At 35.8% G+C, this 9,832-nt stretch overlaps 3 protein-coding genes across 3 annotated transcripts; 1 reads left to right on the top strand and 2 right to left on the bottom strand.

Annotated features, from left to right (window-relative positions):
• Positions 1-6: 6 nt before the first annotated feature.
• Positions 7-2,310, top strand: LOC110414804 (eukaryotic translation initiation factor 3 subunit C-like). The gene is made up of 2 exons (XM_021426212.2): positions 7-835; positions 1,210-2,310. The coding sequence occupies exons 1-2, from the start codon at positions 38-40 to the stop codon at positions 2,158-2,160; spliced, it is 1,749 nt and encodes a 582-aa protein (XP_021281887.2). The 5' UTR covers positions 7-37; the 3' UTR covers positions 2,161-2,310.
• Positions 2,311-2,645: 335 nt separating this feature from the next.
• Positions 2,646-3,436, bottom strand: LOC110415350 (Calcium-binding EF-hand family protein). The gene has a single exon (XM_021426973.2). It carries the CDS (start codon positions 3,318-3,320, stop codon positions 2,892-2,894), a length of 429 nt encoding a protein of 142 aa, XP_021282648.1. The 5' UTR covers positions 3,321-3,436; the 3' UTR covers positions 2,646-2,891.
• A 2,055-nt stretch (positions 3,437-5,491) lies between these two features.
• On the bottom strand, positions 5,492-9,713 carry LOC110415148 (TRAF-like superfamily protein). Its single transcript, XM_021426692.2, has 3 exons — positions 9,490-9,713; positions 7,643-8,578; positions 5,492-6,551 (listed from the first exon to the last, which is right to left on the bottom strand). The coding sequence occupies exons 1-3, from the start codon at positions 9,496-9,498 to the stop codon at positions 5,913-5,915; spliced, it is 1,584 nt and encodes a 527-aa protein (XP_021282367.1). The 5' UTR covers positions 9,499-9,713; the 3' UTR covers positions 5,492-5,912.
• Positions 9,714-9,832: the final 119 nt, after the last annotated feature.

The following is a 9,832-nucleotide window of genomic DNA, read 5'->3' as shown; positions in this document are numbered from 1 at the left end:
CATTCTTGTTCAGTACCCTAACATCGTGGTTGATGATATGGTTGAGCCTGATGAGAATGAAACACAGAAGGGAGCAGACTATAATGGCACAATCCGTGTTTGGGGAAATTTGGTGGCCTTCCTTGAGAGAATAGATAATGAGTTCTTCAAGAGCTTGCAGTGCATTGATCCACACACGCGTGAATATGTTGAAAGACTGAGAGATGAACCTATGTTTTTGGTCCTTGCTCACAATGTCCAGGAGTATTTTGAGCGTATTGGTGATTTGAAATCTGCTGCTAAAGTTGCTCTAAGGCGTGTTGAACTCATCTATTATAAGCCTCAAGAGGTTTATGATGCTATGAGGAAACTGGCTGAGCTATCAGGAGATGCTGATGGAGAAAAAGATGGTGATGAGCCTAAAGTGGAGGAAAGTCGGGGTCCATCTGCATTTGTTGTCACTCCAGAGCTTGTGTCTCGAAAGCCTTCCTTTCCTGAGAATAGTAGAGCATTGATGGATATCCTAGTGTCTCTCATATACAAAAGTGGAGATGACCGGACCAAAGCCCGTGCTATGCTTTGTGATATTTATCAACATGCCCTTTTTGATGAGTTTTCTGTAGCTCGTGATTTGCTGCTGATGAGTCATTTGCAGGATAAAATTCAGCATATGGATGTTTCAACACAGATACTTTTTAACCGGGCAATGGCACAGGTTGGACTTTGTGCCTTCCGCGTTGGACTAATTGCCGAAGGACATGGCTGCCTTTCCGAACTGTATTCTGGTGGGAGAGTGAAGGAATTGCTTGCACAAGGTGTCTCACAAAGTCGATATCATGAGAAGACTCCAGAACAGGTACTGATTATCATATGATCCTTGGCAGATTATAATCCCAATTGGTTGAACTGATAATCTTAATGTCTGTATAGCATTGTTTTTTCACTTTTTGCATTTGATGCTTTCATTTGTTTATTTCTGATTTAGTTTGAATTTTTAACAAATATTTGATTAGTTGGTTAAATGGTGTTCTTTCCAATGTGGTTGAACAGATGATGTTTCTTTGAGGCATTTTGATGTTTTAAGTTATAGAAACAAATGTGGTAGCATAAAGAAGTTTTGAATTTCACCTCCATTTGTAAACATTGTGATATTATGAACTCTAATGGGGATTCCATATTATTATATAGTTGTTTAAGGACTTACACATGTGAATCTGTGTATTCTTACAGGAAAGGTTGGAAAGGAGGCGCCAGATGCCCTACCATATGCACATCAACCTTGAGCTTCTGGAGGCTGTGCATTTGATATGTGCAATGCTGCTTGAGGTGCCTAACATGGCAGCCAACACTCTAGATGCCAAACGGAAGGTGATAAGTAAGACATTTAGGCGGTTGCTTGAGATGAGTGAGAGGCAGACATTTACAGGTCCCCCTGAAAATGTGCGCGACCATGTAATGGCTGCCACCAGAGCCCTTTGCAAGGGAGATTTCCAGAAGGCCTTTGATGTCATTAATTCCCTCGATGTTTGGAAGCTTCTTAGAAATCGGGAGAATGTGCTCGACATGCTGAAAGCCAAGATCAAGGAAGAGGCTTTGAGGACTTACCTATTTACTTACTGCTCATCCTATGATTCGCTAAGCTTGGACCAGCTCACAAAAATGTTTGACCTTTCAGATTCCCAGACTCATAGCATAGTTAGCAAGATGATGATAAATGAAGAACTCCATGCAAGTTGGGACCAGCCAACACGGTGCATTGTCTTCCATGATGTTGAGCACTCAAGGTTGCAGGCTTTGGCATTCCAGCTGACAGAGAAGCTTTCAGTACTTGCTGAAAGTAACGAAAGGGCAGTAGAGGCAAGAATTGGTGGTGGTGGATTGGATCTGCCATTAAGGCGGCGAGATAACCAGGAATTTGCTGCTGGGACAGCCGCTGTTGGTAGGTGGCAAGACTTGCCCTTCAGTCAGGGAAGGCAAGGTAGTTCTGGGCGTTCAGGATATAATGCTGGTGGTAGACCATTGGCATTAGGACAGAGTGCTGGAGGTGGTTATTCGAGGGATCGGTCTGGTCAATCAAGAGCACTAGGTGGGTATTCTGGGAGGACAGGTTCAGGAATGAGAGGTTCCCAGATGGATGCTTCAGCTCGCATGGTCAATCTCCACCGGGGTGTTCGAGGTTGATACTCTGCAGTAATCTTGAAGCTAATTTTGTTTTTTTTTTAATCTTATAAGTTATTTGCCTCGAGAATTTTTAGAAGGCTTTTGAACTTTGATTATTGGATTTTGTACTTTTCATCTATGGATGTGAGAGCTATGGGACTTATTATGGCATTTGTCTGTGCTGGTCTTGATATCTTTATATATTTTGAATGTTTGTTTACTGCTACTTAGAACAATGTTTCAATTTTGAAACTAGGCGTAATCTGAAAGGATAAAAGAATGGCCAATAAGCCGCTGCTTTGGAGCCTGGCATGCCATATGGTGGCTGTATGTAGGCGGTGGCCAGCAGCCCTGAGCTTTTTGATTAGATTGAAAGTTGAGAAGCCAAATAACCACCAATGGTTGTGATATAGCAGTTTGCGGGTGAATCATTACTTAAAATACTTCTTCACAACTTATAGGGTGAATCATGGGTTAGAACTTAGAACTTGGATTTATACTTGGGGTTTTAAGGAGAATTACCTCATCTAATCTTATTGCCCCTTGGAATTCTGAGTAAACTATACATTGGAAGACACGAAATCCATGGTACATAAGTAAATTGTCAACCAAGTACTAACAGTCTTTAGCAGGAATAAACATGCCCTTCCAAACTAGCTAGAATTACAACCAAACAAGCACAGCACTCGTAGACCTAGTCATAGCATTTGCACTGCACGTTATTATTTAGTTCACAAACCTTGCAGCATCGATCAGGAAGCTTGAGCCTCAAGCTTGGCAGCCTCAAGGTCAGCAGCCTTCTTGAGAAAACTTTGCTCATCATCCTCGAGAGCCATCTGGATAGGGCAAGACCCCAGTCCATCGGCAATAGCAAGCAAGATCTTCTTCATCTCGGATCTGAACTCCGGCAGGTCGACGCTACCGCTGCGATCACAATCGAACTTGTCAAATATGGAGTCGTAGAGCTGGGTGAGCTGCTCCGGGGGCGTGGCCACATCGACCCCGAAGTGGGTCTCGATGAGGCGCAGGGACTCGAATGCCTTCCGTAGCTCGGACCTGGATAGAACCCCGTCGTTGTTGAGGTCAAGTGCTGCGAAACTCTCGTCCGCGCTCTTCTTGAACTGTTCCTCGTCCGCCACGAAGGCTCTCACCGTTGATCCGTCGATGATCACCACTCCCATGTCTGAAATTTCAAACTTTCCCTTTTATTGGGTGTCGAAGTTGGGTATATGTAGCAGTCGCTGGGTGGACAGTGGGGATAAGAGCTGAGGCTAAAATTACTTAATCTTGTCCTTTAGATTTTTCAGTCGGGACGTGGCCGCTCAGCTGATATTCATAACGAGGCACGTGTTTGAGCCACGTACGTGCGGGGGATTTATTTTGATCTTAAATTATTTTTGACTTTGATATTTTTAATTTAAAAACATATTTATTAAATAAAATAAAATCATTATTTATAAATTTCAGATTCATTCATAATTTCTCTTATTATTATAAATTCCATGACATATGTGGTTTTTTTTTTTATTGAATTTTGATTTCAAAGTTTGTGCTTAAAGATATTGATATTTATCAGGCTCCACTTAGTTGACTCAATCCAATCTAATTTATATATTATCATTATTATGTTTTTAAAACCAAGCTTTGAGTCTAATAGCCGGCGTCTTTCATTTTCATGTTTATAATAATATTTTTTAGAATTTCGCTAATTAATGTATAAATGATCCAATTTAAGATTATAAAATATTTACATTAACTTTAGATATTATTATGTGCTATTTATTAATGAAATAATAATTTAGAATCAAGTTGGATTGCAATCTAATAATCTTCAATTAAAAAGAATAGTACTAGTATTTATTTGACTATGTTTATAGTGTGTTTGTTTTATATAGAAATTAATGTTGAAGAATGATGGTGACAGCAGCACATTGGATGTATGCTTTATTGGATCTTAGGGAAAACCAAACCCACCCCATGAAGTAGCTATTTTTGGCCGCAGTTTACTTTATGTTATAACATGACACGATCAACGAGCCAGAAACACCCAATTGTCACCAAAATATCATAATGAGCACATGTTGTTGGCCACTGCTCACTCTACTAATAACTGAGGCTGCCTTTCTCATATTTCCCAATTGCCACTTATGTGCTTTAACATTTTAAAATTTTCAACATTAGAATTTTTTATTTTTTTATTATATATTTTTTTGATATAATATTTAAAAAATTTAAAAATATTTTTAAAATATTAAATAAATTTTTATTTTTATTATTATGGTAAAAATTTTTATAATTAATGATTGATTAATTGTCGTTTATCAAAATAACATCTCTCATTTTTATAACATGTGATGTTCATGTGATATTGTAACATGATCTCACTTTTTATTATGATAAGTTAACATATTACGTGATATAAAAATAACTTGTTATTTTAATTAATAATAATTAATTATACATTAGTTATAAGAATTTATTTAAAACTTGTTTGGTTTAATTTTTTTTATCTTAAAAACTACTATGAAGTTTTTATAAAAAATAATAATTTTTAAAATTTTGATAAGTAGTTTGATAAAATAAATTATATAAGCTCTTTTGGTTAAAATTACCATAACGGCTATTCATGTCATTTTCAATCTTCTAATGAATTAAAGCAAAATAAATCTGTTTCGAGTTTAAAAATGATTTTAAATATTAAAAATCAAAGAAATTTACAAAGAAATCCAAAACGGAACAACTCTAACAGTATTAGATTTTTTTGTAAAGAAAACAAAAAATTTTTAAATAGTAACTGAATGCATTTTTAAATTTTAATTTTTTTCTCTTAATTTTTATAGGGATAAAAAAATTTTAATTTTTGCTATTTTGTCGTTAAGTCTTTTAATTTTTGTAATAGTGTTTATAGAGAAAAATAAAAGAGAAAGAAATTGTGATCTTAAGTTGGAAAAGGGTAATTTGTAAAAGAAAAGAGAGGAGAGAGAGATTGATCGAGAGGAGTATTTTTTGACAAATTGATATGTTTTAAAAAGAAAATAAAGAGAAAGCTCTTATCTTGAACTTTTTTTTTAATTTATTCTTTAAAAAAATTAATTTTTTAAGTGCTTCTCAAAAATTCAGTTTAAAATAACTTCTGCTTTAGTCTGAAATTGAAATACATAATTAAATTCAACAAAAAATAAAAACTTATTTAAATTTTTTAAAATAATTTAAAGACTTTTTATAGTATTATAACTTTTTTTTTTCTTCCATTCCCTTTCCTTTTTCCATTTCTTTTTTATTTTCTTTGTTAAAGGGGAAATTTTCAATATGTGGAAAGACTCTCCATTCTCTTTTCTCTTTCTCTTTCCTGAAGTGAAAACCGTACATGCAAAAAAGACAAGACAAAATTTTGAACAAAAGCATCCAAATTTTGTTCATCTGATCCTTTCCTTCTGCATTTTCCTCTCTTTCTTGAAGGAAAACAAACTTAAAATGAAAAGAAAAGAAAAATAATTGTCTAGGTAATTGTATTAGATGGATCATCAAGCTAGATCTCCCCTGTGAATTTCCTTTATAAAGCAGAGAAGAAGCGAGTTTCCTGTTTAATCTCTCAAAATTGTAATGAAAAGTACGGTAAAAAATTGCATGTAAGCTAACAAAAAGGTAAGAAGGGTATTGAACATAACCCCAAAATTCAACAGAAAGAAAGGATATAGGGAAACAACCACATGCACTTGTGTATCTGAAATGTATATGGCTGGTTAAAGAACTATTAGCCAACAATTCGCACCTCACCTTTCAACTTTGGTAGGTATATGTTCCGAAGTCTCCATACCTTCATCTTCACTAGCTTTGTTTGTCGCGTGAACTTCTGAAGGCCGAAGTGTTTCTTCAACTTCCTTGACTGAATTCTCAATTGCTGCTTCATTAACCTTGCTAGTTGGAGTAACTTCTAATGATGGAGGCCTTGCTTCAGAATCATTAACTATTCTTTCTGCAGCTTCTTCACTATCTTTGTTTGTTGTAGAATCTTCTGATGACTGAGGCTTTCCTTCAGCATCCTTGACTTCAATTTTTAAAGCTTCTTCACTATCTTTGTCCGTTGGTGCAACTTCTAATGACTGCAGCTTTGCTTCAGAATCCTTGATTTCAGTTTTTGTGGCTTCTTCGCTATCTTTGTTTGTTGGAGTAATTTCTAATGATGGAGGCTTTGCTTCTGAATATTTGACTTCAGTTTCCACAGCTTTTTCAATATCCTTGTTTGTGTCACTGACTTCTACAGATTCAAGCTTTGCTGCTGCCTCTGTGGCTTCTTCATTAATTTTGTTTGTTGCAGTAACTACCAAGGGTCCAAGCCGTGCATCAAGATCCTTGACTCTGAATGTTAGAGATCTCACGTCTCGGATGTCTGCTAGCTTACCAGAAGATGACTGTTGTAGAAAGAAAAATATAGCTTTCATTAAAAGAGACATGAAATCTGTCATCCAAATGTTTACAAAAGAGGATAAACATGCAATTTATTTCAGAAATGACTTTCATTTCAATCCTTCTCCACCGTATATGGTTTATGCTGCAAACTTGAAGTTGAGCTGAAGCCATATACTTTCATGCATTCCTGTCTCATTATCACTATTATAACGAAATTTGAAAGGTCTATTGGATAGCAGAAACTCTTTTCCTCTAATCCTTCCCTAGTATTTAGCATGTACAAATGCACACAAATCAATTCAGAGGTAGTCACGGTAATTGATCATTTGTGTTTTAGTTAACTCAGACTGGTCATTATTTTCTTGCTTCCCTCGAGTGTTAAAATCACATCACATGTTTGGTGAAAATAAAATTAAGCACAAAAGGAAAAACGTAAGAAAATAGTCAAATTGCATGTGGTATCACAAAAATGTGGCAAATCCCCAACCTCTATTCCCGTAAGAGCATTGCTTGAATATTAAAAAGAAAAAAGGAATCAACATGGTAATAATAGATGTCATCTTTCATCTTTCATTTGAATAAGGCTCCTCAGGTCATTTAAACATTATGCATCAACTGCATCTAGAGCATATCTCGAAAAGCACTCAACCGTTAGAGAAAGAAAGGCTGCTAAATGCATGTCCATTACCAACTCATCCAAATAAGATATTGACCTTGATATTCCTAAATCTTGTAGGTATCATTTATATGGCTTCCATTCACATTTGTCCTCTGTACCAAAAGTAGTTCAGTAATATAAGTACAGACTAACAGATTAGGTTCAAAACGCCAGGTTGTTAAAGCTCTCTCCTAATATGCCTGTTTTGAGTGAGAAATAGAAGATAGTCACAAAAGTTATGATGTTAGATAATTCTATAAAGCCTTTCGTCGTGATATTTCCTAGAATGGCTTCACAAACGGCAAAGAAAGATATAGAGTGCTTAAACAGTAAATTATCTCTCATTTGATAGTTAGAAACAGATTGCATATAGTAGCAAAAAAGAAAAATAAATATGCACTGGAGCAGGACATTCTGAATCACATCTTGACTCACCTTTTCCAGTTGCTCAACCCGTTCTTTAAGAACCTCCACAGATGCTTCCTTGTGAATGCCTTGAAGAATATATAGCAAGTGAGAATGGAGGTTTGTGGAGCGATGTTCTTCAATCTTACAATGAGGTATGGCTGATTGGCAACCTGATGCATAGAAAGGGCAATTCACAAGCTTCATTGGACAGACAGTTATGCAGTGTCTGTCCATCTCACGCCTCATGATGCTATCTGAGCACCCTTGTTCACATGGAATTATCTTGAAAGGGCAAACTGCATCATGCTTCTCTGCTTGATTAGCTGAAAATCTAGCATTACACCCCTCATTTTCGCAGTTCATTAATCTATAGCCACAAGCTGAGACATGCAAAGCAAGTTCATCCACTGACTCAAATTTCATGTCACAGTGAAATGCATTCTTGAAGTCAACATTTTTCAGTAAAGTTTGTACAATTGCTTCTCTCTTGTCTATTGACCAAAACCCATTAATTTCCATTTCTTGTGCAAAATCATCTATCTTGTCTTCTCTCTTGTCACTTAGTAGCCATCCCGAAACTCGACTAAACAAATTCCTCTTTGAACTCGTAAAGTCATCAATAAAACAAGCAATGATATCGTAAGGATGGTCAGATGCTTCTGCCTCTGGACCAGATTCCAAGACAACAGATTCAGCCACAAAAGTTTCACTTCTTTGTGTGAGATAGTCCACCATTTCTTTTCTAATTTCTGCAGCCACTGAACCAGGGGACCTGAACACATCACCTGTTGTATTGTCGACACAAGCTGTAGCTAAACCTGGTAAGAATGCTTGAGCTATCTTGTAAACTAGTTCTATATCACAAAGGTCACAGTGAAATGCTGGACCTCCCTCTTTCGCATCTTTGATCTTCTTTGGTACAAGTTCTACATCACTTGCAGGAGGATCCGTGCTTGAAGATTCCTGTAAAATGATATCAGATACAACATATTACTGCCTGGCTTTTATAAAAAATCTACTTGGCAACCAAAAGGAGTACTAGACTTAACAACTTTAAAATCCAATAGCCTATCATCAACAAGGAAACATATTGATTGGCTTCCAATACAAACACAGACAGGTTGACATCTTATTTGGGCAACCAGATTTCTCAGAAAAGAATGTCTATCATCGAATTATAAACCTTGATCTGTCTACCTGTAAATTATACTTTGCTAGCCATTTGATTATTAAAGGGGGTGAACAAAATTAAGAAATATTTCGAGTGGCCAATTAACAATGAGAAATCTATGTAAAATTATCACTGCCACCCTGAATCAGCCAAACTCAAATCCACCAAAAGAGAAAAACTCCAGCCAAATAATTATGGCTTTCTCTTTCAAATTCAACTCATTGGAATAACAAAAATAAAAAATTTCTCCAAAAATTATTCCGACCAGCCCTGAGTTTCGCATATGGCAACACGAAGGATTGCAACAAATGCTTTAAATTTCTGCATCAGAGGGCAATATATTACGTCATAAATTCACCAATTTGCTGGTCCTATCTTAACAAAATATGAAAATTTTTAAAATGAACAGTTTTACACCCTAACTAATCACAGATTCTCATTGTCCTTTTATAATCTCGTAGCTCATTCTTTGTGGTTAATTCGATATTGACCAAATCTCAATTGATTTTCTAAAGATCCAATCACCGACAATTTAGATATAATCACTCCAAATTCCAGGGCAACGAAATTATAGAAAAAAGAAAACCTTGAAAAGCATAAAATTCCTACATTTAGAAAGATCATAAATTAAGAACCGAATATTAATTAGATTCTAATTATTCCTTAAATCAAATGTAGTAAGAAAAAAAATAGAGAGAAATACCTCCATCATTTTCAAATGCCAAAGTCCAGAGATCCGATCAAAGAAAATCCCTCGCTAGCAGAGCATAAAAATGAAAAAGAAAATTTAATTTAGAAAAAATTGTCTAATGAAGGTAAAAAAAAAAATCTGAGGATTTAACCATCAAAATTGGCTTTAAATTTTTTTAGTTTTTTACCGCTCTCGTTCTCTCAAAAAGGGCGAAAGAAAGAAAGAAAGAAAATCTGAAAAAGCCAAAGCTAAAATTAGGGTAGGCCCGCTTCTTTTCGTTTTTATATGCAACTGTTTTAACGGTCCTTTTCCGTTGACTGAAAAATCTGCCTCGCTTTTTTGACCAAGGCATCTT

Source organism: Theobroma umbraticum, unplaced genomic scaffold (assembly GCF_002168275.2).
Source record: "Theobroma umbraticum cultivar Fairchild unplaced genomic scaffold, ASM216827v3 scaffold_147.0, whole genome shotgun sequence".
Classification (NCBI taxonomy): Eukaryota; Viridiplantae; Streptophyta; class Magnoliopsida; order Malvales; family Malvaceae; genus Theobroma; species Theobroma umbraticum.
The sequence above is the reverse complement of the archived record's forward strand: the minus strand, read 5'-3'. Positions and strand labels throughout refer to the sequence as shown.